The sequence below is a fragment of the Blennius ocellaris genome (genome assembly GCF_963422515.1).
Source record: "Blennius ocellaris genome assembly, chromosome: 12".
NCBI lineage: Eukaryota > Metazoa > Chordata > Actinopteri > Blenniiformes > Blenniidae > Blennius > Blennius ocellaris.
In genome coordinates, this window is record NC_137661.1 from 3,450,336 (window position 1) to 3,473,893 (window position 23,558).

Sequence of the window (23,558 nt, forward strand, 5' to 3'; positions counted from 1 at the left end):
ACCCCCTTCTTCCTGAGGATGAGTGAACTATGGATGCACAGAGCCCAACATTGTGTTTTAGAACACGTTCCAGTGGTGCTCTGTGATGTCTGCATTTGTTCACATAGATTGATGTACAGTCGAAACCAGCTGCCTGATCCAGAAGCATTAAACATGGGACGTGATGTGCTAAAAGATGGTGGTTGCATGAGGTTTACTGTTTGAGAGTGGCGTCGGAGCTGCGGCTCAGATATGGGAAGGATGTAAATTCTGGGACCAGTGTTGTCGGATCAGATTGACAGTTTCCAGCCCAATCACATCTTAGAACCCGTCCAATAAAGGTCAGCCCAATCAGCCCTAAAAAAAAAAAAAAATCAGCCCAAACCACAAAGTTGCCAGACACCTGTATAAACCCACAAAATCACAACACATGCCCAAGAAAACACATCCAGAGCTTCATATCTGCATCACATAGCCACATATAAATGATAGGTAAATGAGTTTTTTGCAAATTGCAACCGACAAGAAATAAATGAAAAAAAAACAACAGCAAATCAACCATAGGCTACACAAATTGCAAAATGAACCTCTGGCATCCTCGCGCCAAGTCCTGATTAGTAATAATGCCAACTGCACATAAAAATGAGCACTTTTACGCCATGTAGGCCTCATATATGTCGTTATTTACATCACAAATGATGAGGCTACATGCAAAACAATTTAAAACAAAACTAAATTACGCACATACAGAACGTCTCTCTCTCTCTCTCTCTCTCCCTCTCTCTCTCTCTCTCTCTCTCTCTCTCCACCTGTAGTGCTGAAAGATGCACAACAACCTGGCCGCACAGCAGCTGATTGAGTTTTTAATTCAACGAGCAAATGCCATAGAATAAGTGAGCCACAGTGACCAGAACCAGTCCCAGTGCAAATAAGCTCATGTGATAGAAAAGTTGTAAGAATCACGGAGCTGGTCACTGCAGTGCATGACAGGAGTTCTGCTCATCGTGCTCTAGAGGTTATATTAGGTTTGTAGTGTGTGTACTGTTGTGCTGTGTGGTTTTTTTGTTCCTCAGTAAATGTAGTTCATTAGTTGATCTCATTTAGTTTGGTTTATTAGTTGTGGGTGGGCAACCAGGAGTGAAGAAGGTGTCATGTGAAGTATCTTCCTGCCTTGAATTTCCTGTTAGGTGTGTTTGTCAAAATTAAAGCCTCTCTTGAGAACTTGAACTATTTACAGTCACTGGAAGCCAGGTCAGCTGGTTAATACATGGATGAATCAGTTGGCAGACAAATTTGTACAAAAGCAGCCCCACGTTTAATCACCAGCCCAATGTATTTGTTCCCCGCCGGACGTAAACAAAAATAGCCCAAGTGGGTGGAAAACCGCCCAATCTGGCAACACTGGCTGAGACACATCAACAGAAGTGTAGCTCTGAATCCAGGTGTTCTGGCTTTATTGGCATTAGACATTCTCATCATCGGTGGCCAGTTACATGGTTATCATCCATCCATCCATCCATCCATCCATCCATCCATTGTCCACCACTTATCCAGGCCGGGTCACGGAGGCAGCAGTCCGAGCAGAGTTGCCCAGACTTCCCTCACCCCAGACTCTTCCTCCAGCTCCTCCGGCACCCCAAGGTGTTCCCAGGCCATAGAGAGACATAGTCCCTCCAGGTGTCCTAGGTCTGCCACAAGGCCTCCTACTGGAGGGACATGATGGAACACCTCCCCAGGGAGGCGTCTGGGGGGCGTCTGAAATAGATGCCCGAGCCTCCTCATCTGGCTCCTCTCGATGTGGAGGAGCAGTGGCTCTACTCCGAGCTCCTCCCTGGTGACTGAGCTCCTCGCCCTATCTCTAAGGGTGACTGAGCTCCTCCCCCTATCTCTAAGGGTGACTGAGCTCCTCACCCTATCTGTAAGGGTGACTGAGCTCCTCCCCTATCTCTAAGAGTGACTGAGCTCCTCCCCTATCTCTAAGGGTGACTGAGCTCCTCACTCTATCTCTAAGGGTGACTGAGCTCCTCCCCCTATCTCTAAGGGTGACTGAGCTCCTCACCCTATCTCTAAGGGTGACTGAGCTCCTCCCCCTATCTCTAAGGGTGACTGAGCTCCTCCCCCTATCTCTAAGGGTGACTGAGCTCCTCACCCTATCTGTAAGGGTGACTGAGCTCCTCACTCTATCTCTAAGGGTGACTGAGCTCCTCCCCCTATCTCTAAGGGTGACTGAGCTCCTCGCCCTATCTCTAAGGGTGACTGAGCTCCTCACCCTATCTCTAAGAGTGACTGAGCTCCTCACCCTATCTCAAAGGGTGACTGAGCTCCTCACCCTATCTCTAAGGGTGACTGAGCTCCTCACCCTATCTCTAAGAGTGACTGAGCTCCTCACCCTATCTCTAAGAGTGACTGAGCTCCTCCCCCTATCTCTAAGGGTGACTGAGCTCCTCACTCTATCTCTAAGGGTGACTGAGCTCCTCCCCCTATCTCTAAGGGTGACTGAGCTCCTCCCCCTATCTCTAAGGGTGACTGATCTCCTCACCCTATCTCTAAGGTGACTGAGCTCCTCACCCTATCTCTAAGGTGACTGAGCTCCTCACCCTATCTCTAAGGGTACGCCCAGCCACCCTACAGAGGAAGCTCATTTCAGCTGCTTGTATCCGGGATCTGGTTCTTTCGGTCATGACCCATAGTTCATGACCATAGGTGAGGGGAGGAACGAAGATCGACCGGTAAATCGAGAGCTTCGCTTTTTGGCTCAGCTCCTTCTTCACCACGACGGACCGATACAACGACCACATAACTGCAGACACTGCACCGATCATCCTGTCGATCTCACGCTCCATCTTTCCCCCACTCGTGAACAAGACCCCAAGATACTTGAACTCCTCCACTTGGACAAGGACACTCCACCGATGGTTATCAAGCCAATGAAATGGTTTTTTTGTGTTTTGACCAAGCATTTCATTCAGTGTTTTTTTAATATATATTTTATTACAAATAAAAGGTAAAGTCAATGGTATGAACTTCATTTACTTTATTTTGAAGCAACAGGATATTTCAGATGTGTCTTGTCAATTTTTGTGTTCACTAATCAGCGATTTTATGATGTGACATGGCTGTCCATGTCACATTAAAAAATCATCAATTATATTAAATATGTCCTATGTCCTATGTGCTGTTCACAAATCAGTATTTAAAGCTTTAATCTTTGGCATTGGGAGAACATTCATGAGAAAAATGTTGAGGATCTTCAGTAAACGTTGGGATGTGGCACAACACACGATCTGCCGACCGACAGACCAATACTTTATGAGGATTTTAACGACTGAATGTATTTGTAAACTTCCTCTCTGGTGCTCGCAGATTCCAGTTCTCATCAACCTGAGTCAGGATGCTGATGTGAACCTGCCAGTGAAACCTCTCATCTTTGCTCTGGCCATGGGAGCGTGTCTTGGTGGTAAGTCTCTGCCCGTTCACCGTCTATCAGAAATATAATAAATAAGACCGTTTGGTTCAAGTGGATGACACGCTACACCAGGGACTTCATAGCACATCCTCATTTGTGGATCTCTATTGATGGCTTCAGCCGGACAGAGACAACATATGCTTCAAGTGACAGCCACACTTTATACAGCTGCGTCACTCAGTGGGGAGGCAAGGCTGTGCTATTTGTTGAACGCAGTCTTGAGGTCCTCCCGATTTAGGCTCTGCTGCACCCGGGCAGCCGGCCTCTCAGCAGAATACCACTCTGTTTGGGTGGGAAGGACACAAATGGAAAGCGAGTCAGAGAGCTGTCGTAGTGTTTCAGTTTAATCAACTGATCTGTGACGGGCCTCCATTGATCTGCAGTGTGATGTTGCTGCCGCCCGGCTCCATCGCCACGCTGACACCTTTGAGATGAGAGCAGTATTGAATTAGAGGACAGAGGACACCAAGAGAATACCGAAATGATGCTACATGCTTTTGTTACTGAAGCAGTGTAGAAATGTTCAGTAATTGTAAGTCACATATAACTGTGCTCACATGACAGATCTGAGTTACATTTCATTGCCAATGTGTGAAAGAAAATCCTGCAGGTTTAATAACGGTGTTGGGATTTCACCAGACACTGGTATCCCTACAGGGACTACCCCTTCCTCTGAAGAACTGCAGCAAAGTAACCTCGATTAAGCCATATTTATGTTTTTTTTTTAACAATGAGATTCATGCCAGCATTCTTTTACCCCGTGACACAAATGTGGACATGTGTCGACATATTTTATTGTAATCAACCTGCGGCCAGTTGAGCACTGAAGACCGTGGTTATGTTTTGTCTGGGAGCTGATCGGACAATGTAAAATCAGTTAAAACAACTGATTCCAGTCAGTTTTTGCAATTTTCTCTGACCTACATGTAGGAGCCCAGTGTGGGCGAGCTGAGGTTACACCCGTTTGATTTAATTCTCTTTGAAACACAAAATACCATGAAAGATATACCATAAAGATGTCATCTAGGTGTCTTGGTAAAACCTTTAACATATACTACCAAGTTAACATTTGTAGAATTTACACACACAGATTTGTGGTCCATTTGAAGTTGTCACATTTAAATGCTTGTATCTTGTAAGTGATTAGAGATTTTAAAATATCAACTTCAGATTCAGAATCCCAATGATTTTTTTGAAGTATGTATGTATATTTTTCACCTAAAATGGCGGTGAAATGTAACTCAGATATTGGATATGTCACATGAGCTTAGCCATGAAGATTTAACTGAAATTAGAAAAAAAGAATAACTCACAACTTCCCAACTCCCCTGTCTGTTCAGGAAATGGTACACTGATAGGAGCGTCAGCCAATGTTGTTTGTGCTGGAATTGCAGAGCAACATGGATACGGATTTTCCTTCATGGAGTTTTTCAAGTAAGTGCCCCCCCCCCCCCCCCCCCCCCCCACATACACAGTTTTGAAAAGTATTTCTAGTCTTTGTTTATCTGGGTTAATATCTGAAGGGTTCGGGTTAGTTTCATAGGCTTTTGCCTGAAGAGGTACTTACACATTAATGTCTGTCATATGTTAACAGAGAACGCCAACAGTGTCAACGCTAAAAACTAGAGCAGAGATTCTTTCCAAGTGAAACCAGCAGAGCCCTGTTCAGTAGCAATGTTGGACCTTAGTGCACCCATCATTTGTGCCCAGTCGATCATGTTGAGGTCTGTAGGTTCTGGAATATCCCGGTTGACTTGGGGCAGTTTGGCGTCACAGTTCTAGCGCAATGTCTCACACACCCGTCAGAGGTAAATACAGTCAGAAACTAAGATAACAAGCATGTCTCTTTAAATTGTGTGACAATGCCACACACTCCACTTACCCAGTGGAAATCTAAGTCCACACAGGGAGAACCTGTCAACCCTGCACAGACTTGGGTTTTCAGCCTCTAAGGCAAGAGAGCAAAGCACTAAACCTTCAAGCTGCCCACATTTCTCACTGTTTTACGTAAATAATACTGATGACCCCCACGGTTAGTGTGTACATTTCAAGCCATTATTCCTGGTGTGAGATTAAGGTTATGAAACTGGTTGAGCTTTGCAAAAAAGAGATGCTGAGAGGTTGATATGGAACCAATGAATTGTGCTTCACCGTGACTTACTTTTTTTGTATCAATCATGTAATGATGCATTTGCTGTAGTTTAGTATGACGCTACAGACCACATATTTGATTTTTCATGCCTTTTTTGTTTAAGCAAAATAACAATGTGTGGTAACTCTTTTAAATAGTATGAAAAAAAATTCTTTAAACAGTTTCATGCAGAACTTTGGACCATTTTTTTTTTGCAGCAATTGTTCTTAAACCTTCCTTTACAGTCATGCACAAACAGCTCAGAAAATGTGTTTGTTTTTGGGTTACACCCAAAACATTTTTCACATAAATTATAAAAGAAAATCCAAAATGGTCCATGGAAAAATCTCTCAAATATGATTTTTTCATTTCATTTCATTTTATTTATTCTTTTTTCAAGGTAATGCAACCTAAAATAAAGCAACAATCCAACAAAAAACAAACAAACAATACATTCCATGAAAAGAAGAACAGGAGTTGGATGAAGAAAAAAAATCTTATAAACTCCAACCCCATTCTTGAAGAAAAACGTACAAACTAGATGGCCTAACCGATGTAAAAAAAAGCAACAACAAAAAAACAACAATTACATATACACATACATACACATACACCACCGCCCCCATCACCACCGCCGCACCACCACATCACCACCGTCATCATCATCATTATTGTTGTAAATTTTAACGTTTTTCACATTCGTCTCTGTACAAGTTAAGTGTCCTCTGTTTATACTTATATTTAAATTGAAGAATATTTGAACAACATTTTAGATCATTTTCTAGAGAGTTCCACTGTATCACACCAGATACTGAAACACACATTTGTTTAAGGGTTTTTCCTGCGAAAGGTTGTTTAAAGTCATTATTTCTTCTGCTTGTCTCACTGTTTACTGTAAAAAGCGCTTGCAGTCCATGCGGTAACAGGCAGTGTTTTGCCTTGTGAACAACTAATAAAGTTTGTAAAGAAACCAAGTCCTTCAATTTGAGTAGTCCTGACCTCAGAAACAGTTCTGTAGTATTTGACCCAACATGGATAGATAGAAAAACCACTTTGCGTCATATCGCAGTGGTGCCACCAGGATTCAAATCCATAGTATGCACAGACCCCCTAAACCCCCTTCTGTGAGGAGGAGCGACAACTCAGTCATCTGCCAACTGGCCACTCTGGACTTGCCGACAATATTTCAACGGCCGTAAACCATCCTGTTGTTTACATATGCCTCTTTGCACACACTGGTTTTTGTTAACTGGGTTTATTGAAACGTCTTTTTGAAACGGTCTTTTAATGAGGTGCAGACACGTCTCAGTGAGAGGAGGAGATTCAGCAGGAGCTGGACGCTGCTGCTCACAATAAGAAAGTTACTGTCACCGAGTTCAGCAGCCTGGACAGCAGCCAGAGCGTGAACTGGACGTGAGAATTTGATGCGTTTGAGCCAGCAACATGTAGATCCCACTTTAAAATATAGATTTTTTTTTTATACCTTCAAAAAAATTGTATGCAAAGTGTGTACAGGATTCCGCCTGGCGCCACCACCGTCGTATCTTATCACATCATAACAACCCGGCTCTGCTAAGAGAAAGATGTAGGCAGTAACAATAACCAGGTATGTTTGGGTGAAGTAAGGGTTTTATTGGTAGTTCTCGGGAGTACAATAATCAAACAGAACCCCAAAGACAAAATAATACAGAGGGTATTGTACAGGTAATGTCCAACAACTAAACAATGTTTGAGCCAATATAACAAAGGCAGTGAACAAAAAACAGGCAGCTTCTTCACCAGAAGGCCTTGAACTAAAGTTCAACTAACAAATTGAATAAACAAAAGAGCAGCAAAATGGAAAAACAAAACCACTAATACAAAATGAAACAGTTGGTGCCGTCACCAAACTGTTGGACGATGAGTCCTGTTGACCAGTGTTGAACCCACACACTGATATCAGAAGGTTAGAGTGGAGCCGAGGTCAAACGATTTCACAGCAATTCAAACACACACCTCCTGCATCAGCTGCCTTGAGGAGTCTGCTGGAGCTGTTTAAATGGCCTCAACTGGTTGGCGGAGCTGAGCCAATCAGCAGTCATCCTCCAATCAGAGGGCTCCACATCAGGACAGGAGGAGGAGGAAGTCTGACATCCTATCAATCAGCTCACACACACACACACAGAGTCGGAGGCTTTTGCCACTACAGATCTTCCCTCCACTTTCTGCTGAAAAGACGCTTCCCCCATGCACTCAGCCAATCACTGACTGGTTGAAGCTCTCAGGATTTGACACCTTCGAATCCACAACCTTTCAACAAAAGCCTGCAAAAGCAGTCTTCAAGGACTGAGTCTGGCAGCGAGCTTTCTCCTGTGAACACGGTGGGAAGAGCTGCTTCCCAGCAGCTCAACTCACCCAGTGTTAGCATACAGCTAACACCAGAGGCCTGCAACCAGGGGCCTTCACTCCTCCACTCCTCTGCTGACCCACCACGAGGGTCAGACCTTCCCCTGATCCAGAGACCAGCACCCAGAGTCTGATCTCCCATCAACCAGGAAAACCAAGCAGTTCCTCCAGGACGGACCAGGGAAACGACGCCTCACAGAACTTCTTTGCGTTTTCCTCAACCAGCAGGAAAACCATCACAGACCTGAGCGACCAGCTCCTCAGTCTGAACAAAAGGAACAACCAGGAGCTGCAAAGAAGGACTCCTGAAACATCAACTTCATCTTCTCCTCCTCAGCCTGCAGAACCAGCAACCACAGTTAGCAGGAGGTGCTAACTACAGGAGAAGACACCAGCTTCCCTCCAGCAGGACAACAACTGAACTCCTTCAAGAAAGTGGGAACAACAACTGGGCTTTACCTGAGATTAGTTAAACCTGATGCTATGATAGAACTGTTTAACTTTATGAAGATGTGTTGATTCTGTTACAGTGATTGAGTTCTATAGAGAATGATATTAGGAGCAGTGATCAACCTGTAAACCAACGTTAGCTCTGCCACAGACACAGGGTCTGCATGCTAATCTTTGCTTTACTAACTAGCTAACTCACAATCCTACACATATCACATCAAAGACAACATCACACAGTAACTGAACACCATCTGACGACTCCTGACGTTTTACAAAACAAGTCTCATTCACATCAAGTCATTCTAGAAATGGTCCTTTAGCAGAGACACACAGGAAGCAGATGCTAAAGACTAGCTTCATGTTCCATTGTTCTCCAGCACATGGTGGAGACCCAGGACAGACTTCCTGCTCTCTGATAACAAACATTGGAATGGAGTTTCTTGTGATCCGCCATCTTGTTTTGTAGTTCCATCACATGTCTCACACACTCCCTCCACCTCTCGTTTATATGTTTTCATTGTAAATAAATATAATGTTTGGAATCATACTTGCTGTGTTATTAATGAGCACAAAGGTGAATGAAATGTCGACTCTTCTGTGTCAAGAACTCCAAAATCCTTCAAGCTTCATAGTTAATTCTAGTAATCGTAATTAATTTAACTCATAATTCAAATTCCTGATGAACTGTTTAGTAAATCTTATGAGACTGATAGAACTGAATTGGCTATCATTTCCTGTTTAGACAGGTGGAGCTCCGAGGTTCTGATACACATCAGATTACATTTCAATAACATTATTAATAACTATCTTTGATAATTATTAATCATTGATAGCCAACCACAAAATAAATAGTGATCCTTATGAGGCAAGAAATCCCTACAATAGTTATTTATTAATAATTCTAAACCAAGACTATATGGCTGTGGAGGAGTTGTGGGACTGGGGGTTGTGCCAAAAAAAATTATAAATACAATAAAAGCAGGCCTTGCTATCCCTAAATCAAACAAAACTCAAAACAAAAAGCCTGGCTGGTTTGTCCAAGAACAGTGGTTAAATCAAAGTAAATACAATGGTGGCACCAACCCAACAACCTAATGTTTTTAACAACAGAATACCGACATGAGTAAAAAGTGTACAGGTTACCCCAACTTACCTAAGTCCTCAACTCACACCACAAACCTACAAACGACTCGGGGAAGATGTCAGAGAGATCAGCGTTCCACACAATGCCCGACAAACTAAAGACAAGCCTCTCTTCCATGTTGTAGCAGTCCTTTTAGAAGGCCAGTTGCTGACCAACATTGGCCAGTTCCAGAGACACAACACGAGCCACAAAAGAAAAGTGCAGGAGGGAAAATAAACCCACCCACAAACCAAGCTTAACTATTACATGGCATATGGTGAGTGTAACAGTAGTTGACTGATGGTGCTGTACCAACAGAACTTTCAGAACTCCTTGGTAATCTGATCACAAAAAAACCTGTGAGTAGAGAAAAATGAATCTCATCCTGTTGATGATCCAAATGAATCTCATCCTGCTCCTAGGTACTTGTCACCCTGACGTGATAGTCGTGCTCTTTGATGGGACCAAACTGGTCGGTGATGTTGAACCAAGACTGATTAGGCTCAATATGCAATCATTTGAAATTAATGTACCACTTGATTGATGCAGCTACTAATTGTAACTCATGAGATGATGAAAAGAAACATATATTTAAGAATTTTTCCTTTCAAGAGATTTGAACCAGGGACTGGAATATGAGGAGGATTTACCTGAAATTACAGACTCTGTGGCTTGAATCCTGCAGCTGAGTCTGTTTTCTCTAAATGTACATCAAGAATCAGAAATCACTTTCACTGGATAGAGTGTAAGGCCTCTATCATAGCTGCCCATCTCAAGGCAAGTCCTTTACATTTGGATGGCTCATCATTGGTGTGCAATTATGATTTTGTGTGAGCTGAACAGCCTTTGGATGAATCGCTATATTCATCGATTACATCGATATCAAGATGTGGGTCGAGATATAATTATTTTTTCTCGGAGGGATGATTATTTTAACAATATGTTTGATAATAGATTTAAAAGCTGCTCTATATTATGCTGCCATCAGACTTGTGTTTAAAAGATGGCTGATGGTGATCAACTAAAAATAAAATGAGTATTCACATATAACAGACCCTGCTGGAAACTGGAACATATTTTATTGTTTGACTTCACCATGAAGAGATTGAATTTACTACTGAGCCTTCACAAGCACGAAATCAATTGTAATACCATGGAGTCGGACATGTTCTAGGAAGTTATCACACATATTGAATCCTTATAGAAAATGGTAGAAGGAAAGATAAAGAAGAGAAAATGCAATATAGAAGATGATTTGTCACAAAGCCAAAGCTCTATGAAGAATTTTGATATAAGAACACCTGAAGAGACTCAGAAAAAAGATTGCTAGAAATATAAAAAATCACATGGGAGCCCGCTCTGTAAAAGCCTCTCGCCAATGAAGTAGCATTGCTGCGAATGGCTGAGACAATTTGCACTTTCTTTTCGATCACATTGAAAACAAAGGCAATCATGGATAACACAAATATTTTCAGATTGCAAATCACATGAGCAAAATGTCTCTGAGTAATTTATATAATCTGCTTAATTTGCACAATATTACATATTCATGAAGGCAAACGTAATTTATGGATAGCCGCTGTAATTTTGCAATATTAGGTTTGTTTTCTCTTTTACACATGAAAATGCTCACCTTGAAATTACAAGCCAGGACTGAACTTTTACAGGATACCTTTAAGGGAAAATGAATTGTAGCAACACATTCAAACAGTGTCCTAATACCTTCCCAATCACTTTTGGTATACCTGTAAAACCAACAAAACAGTTGAGAGGAAACTAGGAAAGTTAACAATGTGTTGCTGTGGTGGAAAATGGCTCGGGGATGTATGTGCCTGTCAGCTTCTCTTTGCTCCCACTGTATCTGTGTTTATAGTTTGTGGACAGAGGCTTTGCTGTGGGCTGAAGCTCTGCCTGTAATTGGCCGACTGTGGCCGGGGTCACAGCTGCTCCGACAGACAGGTATGGTGGAGAGGAGTCTGACTGTCACTCTGGGCAGCTGGTACTGACTCGCGCTGTATCAGGTGGTTGAATTCAGGGCCCACATATGCCCACAGGGACATCAATGCCTTTTGATTTGCCATCACAAAGGAAAATGAGTGGCCCCGAGGAACTCAGCAGTTAGTCGGTTTGGTCCCTGTCGCTTTCCTTCATGACTCCAGTCCCTCATCATCCTCCCCTCCTCAAACCATTAACCCAGAGAGCAGGGCAAAAAAGCACTCATTCTAGATGTACAACATACATTCCACCTTGGTGGTGTATGTACCATCACAAGTGCTTTCATTGGATTGCAATGTGGAAAATAGCAGCTGCTGCAGTTTTCTACATCGGCAGGTATTTTCACCATAAGGTCGGACCAGATTTGATAGATCCAGTCTCTTCTTAGAGTAATCAACGAAATACATTTTTTTTGATAAGCACAAGAGAAAAAAGACAAAAAGTCATCGGTGATGAAACTGTAGGTGCCAAATTTCAAACTCACCTCGTCTTTTTTTTTAAAACAACATCTTTCCTCTTAGCCCAGACTGAACACTGATAAATTGACAAGTACCCCCCCTCAACGGTCGCCACCTGGCGGCCTACCCAGCTTGTCCGGCTGCTCGGCGTAGAAGTCCGAGATAAGCGTCTCGTCCAGGATGAGCCGACGGGGAAGCCAGGACCGCTCCTCCGGACCATACCCCTCCCAGTCCACCAGATATTGGAAACCCCTACCCCGGGGCCGCACATCCAGGATCTTGGACACGGTGAAGGCAGGATGGTCGTCCATGATCCTCGCGGGTGTTTGGGGGTCAGCAGGAGGACACAAGGGGCTGGAGGAGACGGGTTTGAGGAGAGAAACATGAAACGTAGGGTGCACCTTGAGGGAGTCAGGGAGCCGGAGGTGGACAGCCGTAGGGTTGATCACCTTGGCAACCCTACGGCTGTCCACCTCCGGCTCCCTGACTCCCTCAAGGTGCACCCTACGTTTCATGTTTCTCTCCTCAAACCCGTCTCCTCCAGCCCCTTGTGTCCTCCTGCTGACCCCCAAACACCCGCGAGGATCATGGACAGCCGTAGGGTTGACAGCCGTAGGGTTGATCACCTTGGCAACCGGGAATGGACCGATGTAGTGGGGAGCCAGCTTCGGCGACTCGACCTGGAGGGGAAGGTCTCGGGAGGACAACCATACCATCTGCCGGGGTCTGTAGTCTGGAGCAGGAGTGTGGTGACGGTCTGCGAGTCGTTTGTTGGACTCCACGGATCTGGAGAGCGCTGCCCTGGCCGACCTCCATACCTCCCGGACCCAGCGTAAGTGATCCTTGACCGCGGGGACAGCCACGTCGAGCTCCTGATCTGGGAACAGGGGAGGCTGAGAACCATGAACGGCGACATTCCAGTGGCTGAGCAGGTGAGGGAGTTGTGGGCGTATTCAATCCATGGAAGGTGGGAGCTCCAGGATGAAGGAAGCTGCGCAGCCATGCACCGGAGAGCCGCCTCGAGGTTCTGGTTCACCTGCTCCATCTGGCCGTTGGTCTGGGGATGATAACCAGAGGAGAGGCTGGTTGTTGCCCCCAGGGCCGAGCAGAACACCTGTCACACCCGGGAGGCGAATTGAGGTCCCCGGTCGGACACAACATCCATGGGTATTCCGTGGAGCCTGAACACATGGAGAACCAGGAGGTCAGCCGTCTCCCGGGCCGTTGGCAACTTCCGGAGAGGGACGGAGTGGACGGACTTCGAAAAACGGTCCACTATGGTCAGGATGCTGGTGTTTCCCGTCAGAAGGCGGGAGCCCGGTGATGAAGTCCACGGCAATGTGGGACCAGGGTCGGCCGGGAATTGGCTGACGGAGGTTGATGGGAGGACTTACTGCGGGCACAGGTGGAACATGCTGCAATGAACTCCCGGACCTCTCAGGCCAGGCCAGGCCACCAGAAACGTTGCTGCAGGAAGGAGAGGGTGCGGCCGGCTCCAGGGTAGCAGGTGAGTTTGGAGTGTGCCCCCACTGAAGAACCTGGGAGTGCATGGAGTCCGGAATATAGATGCGGTCCGGTGCCAGGATCCGGGTCTGCCCCCTGAGCCTCCCGGACAGTCGCTTCGATGTCCCAGGCGGCGGCACCCAGGATGCAGGACGGCAGGATGATGAGGTCTGGTGACTCAGGAGGAAGGGGAGCAGTGGAGCCGAGACAGGGCATCGGGTTTGATGTTCCAGGATCCAGGTCGGAAGGACAGAGTGTAATTGAATCTACTGAGGAAGAGTGACCAGCGCGCCTGACGGGGGTTGAGCCTCTGGGCCGAGCAAAGATACTCCAGGTTTTTATGGTCCGTCCAGATGATGAATAGGACTGTAGCGCCCTCCAACCAGTGTCTCCACTCTTACAGAGCCCACACCACCGCCAGCAGTTCCCGGTTCCCGACGTCATAGTTTCTCTCGGCCGGAGAGAGGCTGCAGGAGAAGTAGGCACATGGGTGGAGCTTGTGGGAGCCAGGATGACGTTGGGAGAGCAACGCTCCCACCCCGGTGTCGGAGGCGTTTACTTCAATCACGAACTGCCGAGAGGGGTCAGGATGGAGTAGAACCAGGCCGCTGGTGAAGAGGGTCTTCAGCCGGGCGAACGCTGCAGCTGCTTCCTCGGACCACCGGAACGGAACCTTGGTGGAGGTCAGTTGAGCAGCGGAGCCCCAGGAAGCAGGTCGATGGAGCAGTCATAGGGCCGGTGAGGAGGGAGAGTCCAAGCGAGGTCCTTGCTGAAGGCTGGCGCCAGCTCATGATATTCCGAGGGAACAACAGCCAGATCAGGAGGAGCCGGAGCCGGAGCCGGAGAACGGGAGCCGGATATGGACTCGATGGACAGGGGTTAAGAGGTGGGAGCAATGAATTAGTCAATTACCTGCAGGAGTGTCAGTGAGGGAGGATCTGGTGCTGGAGCGAGGTGTGGATCCTCACAGGACCATTGTTAAAAAAAAAAATGTTATGCTCTGTGATCCCTCGCTTTGTCGCACCAATTGGCTGAATGAATATTTGTATCCATAATCTGCATTTGCAAAGAAGACATGTGGTTAACAGACCCTCTGCTCAATGGAGTTCAGATGTGCAGCTTCATTAGCATGAAATACAATGTGGGCCATAATCACGGACCAAATCATAAATATTTTTGGAGGTGTTGTTGAATTTTCTAGGTCACAGTTGTTATTGAACACAGCAAGTCAGCTCTTGTCACAGAGAGCAGTTTTGTTCTCATCTGAGCTCCACGGTCAGCACAGTGAGTCAGGTTTCTCTGAAGAGTCTTTGAGATTGCATCAGGACTTTCAAAAAGCTCCCATTCATCCATCCATCCATGCATTGTCCGCTGCTTATCCGGGGCCAGGTCGTGGGGGCAGCAGTCTAAGCAGGGATGTCTAGACTTCCCTCGCCCCAGACACTTCTTCCAGCTCCTCTGGTGGGACCCCAAGGCGTTCCCAGGCCAGCCGAGAGACCCTTCTGTGTCCGAGGTCTGCCCCGAGGCCTCCTAAAGGAGGAACATGCCCGGAACAACTACCTGGGGAGGCGTCCGGCTCCTCAATGTGGAGGAGCAGCGGCTCTGCTCTGAGCTCCTCCCTGGTGACTGAGCCCCTCCCCCTATCTCTAAGGGTGACTGAGCTCCTCACCCTATCTCTAAGGGTGACTGAGCTCCTCACCCTATCTCTAAGGGTGACTGAGCTCCTCACCCTATCTCTAAGGGTGACTGAGCTCCTCACCCTATCTCTAAGGGTACGCCCAGCCACCCTACGGAGGAAGCTCATTTCAGCCGTTTGTATCTGGGATCTCGTTCTTTCGGTCATGACCCATAGTTCATGACCATAGGTGAGGGGAGGAACGAAGATCGACCGGTAAATCGAGAGCTTCGCTTTTTGGCTCAGCTCCTTCTTCAGCACGACGGACCGATACAACGTCTGCATAACTGCAGACGCTGCACCGATCCACCTGTCGATCTCACGCTCCATCTTTCCCCACTCATGAACAAGACCCCAAGATACTTGAACTCCTCCACCTGTGACAAGGGCACTCCACCGACCTGGAGGGGGCAAGACACCTTTTTCCGGTCGAGAACCATGGCCTCAGATTTTGAGGTGATGATCCTCATTCCGGTTGCTTCACACTCTGCTGCGAAGGTGGTGCTGTAGGTCCTGGTTCGATGGAGCCAGCAGAACCACATCATCTGTAAAAAGCAGAGACAAGATCCTGTGGTCCCCAAACTGGACCCCCTCCGGCCCCCGGCTGTGCCTAGAGATTCTGTCCATGTAGGTGATGAACAGAACTGGTGACAGAGGACAGCCCTGCTGGAGGCCAACGTGCACAGGGAACAGGTCCGAATTCCTTCCGGCAATGCGAACCAAACTCCTGCTCTGGGTGTACAAGGACCAAACAGCCCTTAACAAAGGGCCCCGGACTCCGTACTCCCGGAGCACCCCCCACAGGACATCTCGGGGGACGCAGTCGAACGCTTTCTCCAGATCCACAAAACACATGTGGACTCATTGGGGAAATTCCTATGAGCCCTCAAGCACCTGGTGGAGAGTATAGAGCTGGTCCAGTGTTCCACCATCAGGAGAACCTGGTGGAGGGTATAGAGTTGGTCCAGTGTTCCACCATCAGGAGAACCTGGTGGAGGGTATAGAGCTGGTCCAGTGTTCCACCATCAGGAGAACCTGGTGGAGGGTATAGAGCTGGTCCAGTGTTCCACGACCAGGACAAAAACCGCATGGTTCCACTTGGATCCGAGGTTCCACTAACGGCTGGACCCTCCTTGCCAGTACCCTGGAATAGACTTTCCTGGGGAGGCTGAGGAGTGTGATCCCTCTGTAGTTGGAACACACCCTCCGATCCCCCTTCTTGAAGAGAGGGACCACCACCCCGGTCTGCCAGTCGAGGTACTGTCCCCACCCGCCACGCGATGTTGCAGAGACGAGTTGGCCACGACAGTCCCTGCACATCCAGAGACTTAATGTATTCGGGGCGAATCTTGATGCCGCCGTGACACCTCCCCTCCTTTTTGCTGGTTGGTCGAACGCCTTCTTAAGGTCCCTGATAAAGTGGGCCCAGGTCTGAATTACCGGGGAGTCATGGTTCCAGAGCACTGTCACCCACTTTGCAGGAGACTGGTGGTGTAGGCGATCTTGGCCCAATCCAAGGGCTACTTGGAGGGCTGGAGGTCGAAGACGAGGTGGCACTTTCGCAAGAACTGATCACAGCAGCCCAGTTCTACGGCGTATGGTTCTGGTGGGGGAACAAAGGGCTCCTTGCTAAGGGAAGAGTCGCCCAGGCCTCCGGAGGGGTGGGTGACGCTGGGATCTGATATAGAAGTGATTTGTGCGGTGGTAGAAGATTGCTGGACCAGCCGCTGATCAATGTCCTGGATGGAGGCGGCGAGCTCCTGCAGGACCACCAGCCCAGTAAAAATGAAAAAAACACTGATGTTTGATTTGAGTATATGGACAGAAAAGAAAAGAGGAATTCAGATCAGTTAAAATCAAGCCTAACAAAATGTAGGTTCCATCCTAATACTGTGCAAAGTTTTTCCTATAAAATAATGTATTTCTGTTCACAGAGGTTTTCACAAAGTTACACACTAAACTGATATTGGTGAATATTTCCAAATGCGCTGGACTAAAAGCATAAAGTTTAGATTAAAACTTTGAGGGAATTTCCACAGATTTGATTAGATTTCATATTAACTCAGCTGACTCCTGTCAATCACAATTTACATGTCAAGATCAGTGGTACTTCTTGTACCTACGAGGATTTATACTGTATATTGTAGGGATGAGCGAGTACGCCAGTATTTGTATCTGTTCAACAATCTAAATTATCTGTATCTGTACTTGGAGAGGGCAGGGCCTAAACTGGAAGTGGGCGTGGTTCAAGTAAAACTGGGTGGGGCTTAAGCTGTACATTATTTTAAGTCTGACATTGATATGGATTGATCAGAAATGGCTTTATTTATTGTTTATTTGAAAACTATTTACAGAACAGCCTCAGAATTGAGATTCAATGTTTTAGATATAAAAACACTATATACTATATACAGTATATAAAGCTTAATTTGTAACACTTATAATATATTTATTTTTATTGAACAGCCATATACAATAAGCATATTAATATAGGCTACTTTGTGTGTTCAGCTCTGTGTGTGTCTGTGTGTCAGTGGTCTGTAAGACTGTTTATTGTAATGATGTGTGAACCTGGTGATTCATGTAAACATCCAGTGGTGGTAAACAGGAAATAATATGTCAGCCTTGTTCACTGTATTCTTCTCAAAAGCACCACGTTCAGTACGAGTAAAGTTTTCAACTGACTTTACACCAGCAGCCACACTAAGAGCAAGCAGACGGGAAAACAACAAAAAAAGAAACGCACTGGAGTGGAGGCAGTGACGACGAGACACGAGACGTTTTCAGCTCGGTCTTGTCAAATGCACTGTGTACATTGCGAAACTTCACCAAGTAACATTAAATATCATACAAACCGAAATGGAGGCGAGCTGAAGAAATGAGAAAGGAGTACTGAAGAGAGAAACAGTAACTCTCTATGTGTGTGAGCTGCCTGCGGAGATGTGTGTTTGTGTAGGGAAGGGAGGGCGGCTCTGTGTGTGACCGGCCAATCACAGAGCAGGAAGACAGTCAGCTACTAAATGAGGATTTTCCTTCAGCACGAATACGGATATTGATGAGTTTTACTCGTATCACGCTCGTACTTGTAAAAAAGGCTTTATCTGTACAGGATATTGTCTGAAATGGCTAGTTTAAATAGAGTTTAGAACATGTGAGTTACATATTTGGTGCAGAACAACTGATATGAACAGAACATCAACATAAAAACAGAACATGCTCAGAGGTCCCTCATCATAACCGGCTGAAACATTAACTTTAAGCCTGGATTTCTCCACCAAAGTCCGGGAAGATATTGCTGACTGCACATAAATCTTCCAACTGTTGCAGAGTGTTTATGATCACATACAAGAAGAAAATAATAAGAATTAAGGAACGTGATTGTAGAATAAGATAATATACTTCACTTTCCTGACTAGTTACTGCCACTATCACGGCTGATTGGGTTTTACGATGAATAAAATGTGGAGATTTGAAAATATTTTCCTCCCATCTAACCTGCAACAGAATGAGAAACAATTACAACAATGGTGAAGCAATCTCAGCTCGTGGTATTTTAAATGACCAATTAAGCCTTTGACATGGATGAAGAAGGTTGAAGAGACGTCCTGAAGCCTGAGACACAGCTGGCGCCCAGATTTTATTCATCTGTACTAATTATATCACTTATTGTTCGAAATTAAAAGTATGCTGTGGAAAGTCTTTGTTCTTCCTGAAAAAAATAATCCTTTTGCTTTTGGGGACATTAGGGGTTTTCCTCACGATTCAGCCCCGGTTAAACCTTTGATGTCTAAATAAAAAAATATAATCAGTTTGACCTGTGTAACGGGGCAAAGCTGAACACTCAGAAAGCTTGACTGTTTCAATTGAAATGCAGTGTCGTCGCCCCCGCAGACTAGAGTCATTATGAAGGAGCTTAAGTGCCTCCCCGACCTCATTCAACCTCATTTCAAGTCACAATTTGACATTTTTACATGCATATGAAATAAAAAGGGCATACATTTGTCAATTTGCACGAAGAAAAGTGGAGCATATCTGTGACACAGTTATCTCATGTGCACCATTGCACACCTCAGACTGTCAGGTTTTAAAGTTTCAAAGATTATAAAGCTCATCTCTAAATGTCTTTGAAATGCAATTTTCACTCTCAGAACCACATGAAGACACGCAAAGAAAACAATATGTAGAGCAAAAGCCTTTCTTGTTTTGAACGAAAGCTTCCAGAGAGCTTCTGAAGCCTGTTGTCCACATCGTTTGATGTCCTTGGAGATTATATCAGCTTTTTTATGTCTTAGTTTTTTGCTTTTTAATAATGCCAAACCAAATGTATTAAAAAAGTGATGTTTATTGCTAGTGATTGGCTATCCACATAGCGTTACTATTATCATGTTGTGAATGCTGCTTGCTCCGTTATCCCATTGGTTTGCCCTTCATTCGATTTAACTCGATGGCAATAGCTTGTCATAAATCTCAATAAGAAAATAAGCTGAACTAATTGAACTGGCCTGTGAGTATCTTCTGGTCTGTTTTATCTGACTCATTCTGTCAATTCTATCGTTGTCTTAACATGAGATTTAACTGCGGCAGCAGCAATATTTTAGCACGACTACTTTCCGTTGAATAATTTCTGTTGCTGCATTGACAGATCGATTACTTGCACGCCATGCCTCACAGTCCCTTTCCTCTTTTTGTCCTCTATAACTCATTCCTGTCACAGACTGGAGGCAAACAACAGATCTTTGGCCCTTGGTGCAGCCATGTGTCCATAGAGGACATGGTAGACATCCAAATGACAAGCCGCTGCAGCTTTGGAGTCAGCTGAGGACACTCTATTTGTCATTGGCACTAATCCAAGCATGAGAACCTGCTACTTCTATTGAAGCAACCCATTGCTGTTGCATAACAAAGATAAACTAAATGCTAGTCATTACACTTAAGCAAGAGATGGCCTTTGCAATTAAGAAAATGCTATGTCACCATTTCTAAGCCCCTCAGAGGACTGAACTTTTTTTTTTTTGCATGCAGTCGCAGACTTTTCACTTCATGTACAAGTGAGATGTACATTAATTTAGCTACTGATCTGGATATTGTCACTGGAGCGAGGAGGAATGTTGTCGACCCTTTACCTGCAGACCAATGTGTGCTTGAACAAGGAGCTGAACTGTAGACTGACCTCCCTCTGCTGAGGGAAACCAGCCTGCAGGAGCTGGACAAAATAAAGCCGTCCCATACTGGAGCAGGAATTCGCTTTTCCACACATGAAGAATTTGACTGTCTGTCTCTGCCAAAGGTCAAAAGACACAAAGAAATTGGTTCAATAGAGAGATGTAAAGGAAGATAGATGTAGGAGGGAGTTGATGTCATGTGTCCTTATGAAAGGTTCTTTATCGTCAACAAACATTTAATCACAGACATGTTGTGCTCTGAACTCATTTGTCTCATGCAGAGAAATGTGTCTAATTACTTTTTTATACACTGTTGAGACCTAAAAATGCTTGAGGTTCAGCATTTAAAGTTAAGGATATAAAAGGTCTTTATGTGCTTTTTATTGGTTTTGCTGATGACACCATATGTTGTGTTGTGTGTATAGTCCTCCAAGACTGGTACAACTTGTGTGTCCATTTTCAGGAGAAGTGTCCCTGCGGCTGTATATCAAACAATTCATCTTAATTGCAAGCAAATTGAACTCCTATGGCTCTTAAGGTGTATGATATTCAGGACAATTGATTAAAGATGTCAGGCATGTAGGCTGTGAAGAGAAAGTGAAGAAGATGGGGTAGACCAGTGCTTCTCAAATGGTGGGGCGCGCCCCCCTGGGAGGGCGTGGTGGGGTGTCGGGGGGGGCGTGAGGCGGGCGCGACTTTCAGTATTAGTGTCTTTATTCATGCTTGAAGGATTAAAAAAAGGGCCTCCAGCCACTAGGTGGCAGCAGTGATCACACTAATAAACAGGCTGCCTGTTCAACCAGTAGAGTAGAAGAAGTACTACACCAACACCGGTGCACAGAGCTGGCGGAGGAGGAGGGGAGGTGGAGAAGTTTCTGACAGGAGTGAAAAGAAGAAAGGATGAGGCGTCAGAGGAAAAGAAAACAGGTGAGAGTAAACATAAACCTAGTAAGAGCAGGAGGTATGACGATGCTACATCGCCCTTGGGTTTACCGTGAACACGTCGGAAACCAGGAAACACCCGTTTGTGTTTTATGCCTAAAAACTCTGGCAGCGGAGCATGAAACCAAATATATGAAGACGGCACCTGGAGACCATACACCATACACCTGGAGACCATACACCATACACCTGGAGACCATACACCACACACCTGGAGACCATACACCATACACCTGGAGACCAGACACCATACACCTGGAGACCATACACCACACACCTGGAGACCATACACCATACACCTGGAGACCAGACACCATACACCTGGAGACCATACACCATACACCTGGAGACCAGACACCATACACCTGGAGACCATACACCATACACCTGGAGACCAGACACCATACACCTGGAGACCAGACACCGTACACCTGGAGACCATACACCATACACCTGGAGACCAGACACCATACACCTGGAGACCATACACCATACACCTGGAGACCAGACACCATACACCTGGAGACCATACACCACACACCTGGAGACCATACACCATACACCTGGAGACTATACACCATACACCTGGAGACCATACACCATACACCTGGAGACCAGACACCATACACCTGGAGACCAGGCACCATACACCTGGAGACCAGACACCATACACCTGGAGACCAGACACCATACACCTGGAGACCATACACCATACACCTGGAGACCAGACACCATACACCTGGAGACCAGACACCGTACACCTGGAGACCATACACCATACACCTGGAGACCAGACACCATACACCTGGAGACCATACACCATACACCTGGAGACCAGACACCATACACCTGGAGACCATACACCACACACCTGGAGACCATACACCATACACCTGGAGACTATACACCATACACCTGGAGACCATACACCATACACCTGGAGACCATACACCATACACCTGGAGACCAGACACCATACACCTGGAGACCATACACCCCAGTTATGTCAGTAAGGCACTGGAGTTGTTTCATGGTAAACTCCATGAGTATGGCTAACAAGCCGCTCATTTTGTCAGCGCGGCATCAGTAAGCAAAAGAGCACTGTTAGCCTCTAGTTGCCCACCACATCGCAAGGTGCAAAAAACGCTAAAGGCTAAAGATTAAGGATTTGCTACGAATAATTTACGAACAATCTGGTGAACTTTAAAATAAATTGGTCACATTTTGTGGTCGCATAATTTTGCACACATGTGGAGGTCTTGGGCTGTTCAACTCTCCTGTAACAGTATATAAAAAAATACAAATAAAGCAACTGATATGTAGCTTAAGATGTAGAACATTTTAATAAATACTCAAAGTCGCTTTGCAGCACGACATTCAACCCTTTAAAGGTCCCATAATCAGAGCTCATCCACCAGAGCGGTGGTCAAGTTCCAGGGTTGGGAAGGTTACTTGAAAACTAAAAGTTACCCGTCAAAAAATGGAATCAGTAACTTTCTCAAAGTAATAAAATAAAAAAGTAATGTACCATAGTATTTTAGCTCCTTTTGGATGACTTCACCAGCAAACATAATAAATAAAGACAAAAAAGAATAGAATGTCGTCTGCTCAGTGTATTAACACATCTTATATATAGCAGATGCAAGTTTTCCCATTGCGTCGTTGGTTTTAATCTTGTCTTTTTCCAGACAAAGTATAAATGTTTGACATGTTTGAGAGGCTGTCTCTGGCAGCATAAATCACTGGTTGATAATAACTCAGGATGAGCGAGTCCACCACTATCTGGATCTGTTCAACCATCGAAATGATTTGTATCCATATCTGAACTCGGAGTGGGCGGGGCACGAACCGGAAGTGGGCGTGGTTTTAATGGAACTGGGTGGGGCTCAAATCGGTGCATTATTTTAAGCCTTAAATTGATATGGATTGATCAGAAGTGGCTTTCTTTATTGTTTATTTGAAAACTATTTACAGAACAGCCTCAGAATTGAGATTCAATGTTTTATATAAAAAACTATATACAGTATATAAAGCTTAATTTGTAACATTTATATTATATTTATTTTTATGAACAACCATATATAATTAAACATATTAATATCGGCTACTTTGTGTGTTCAGCTATTTGTGTGTAAGTGGTGTGTTAGACTGTTAATGATTTGTAATGATCTGATGTGATCTGATTGGGTAAAAAAGGGTTCAGGTTTGCGATATGTTGTGGAACTTGCCTTTTTAGTCCTTAAGGAAATGTAATATTTTAATCTTGGTTGGGTTGGCATTTGTAGTGGC

At 45.2% G+C, this 23,558-nt stretch overlaps 1 protein-coding gene across 1 annotated transcript in view; it reads left to right on the forward strand.

Annotated features, from left to right (window-relative positions):
• The window catches only part of oca2 (oculocutaneous albinism II), a gene marked incomplete at its 5' end in the record, with an annotated part of 99,546 nt that overhangs the window by 75,509 nt on the left and 479 nt on the right, over positions 1–23,558 (forward strand). Inside the window, 2 exons of the mRNA XM_080506048.1 lie at positions 3,343–3,436; positions 4,786–4,879. Of these exons, the coding sequence (XP_080362174.1) occupies positions 3,343–3,436; positions 4,786–4,879 (188 nt within the window). The remainder of the gene's footprint in view (positions 1–3,342; positions 3,437–4,785; positions 4,880–23,558) is intronic.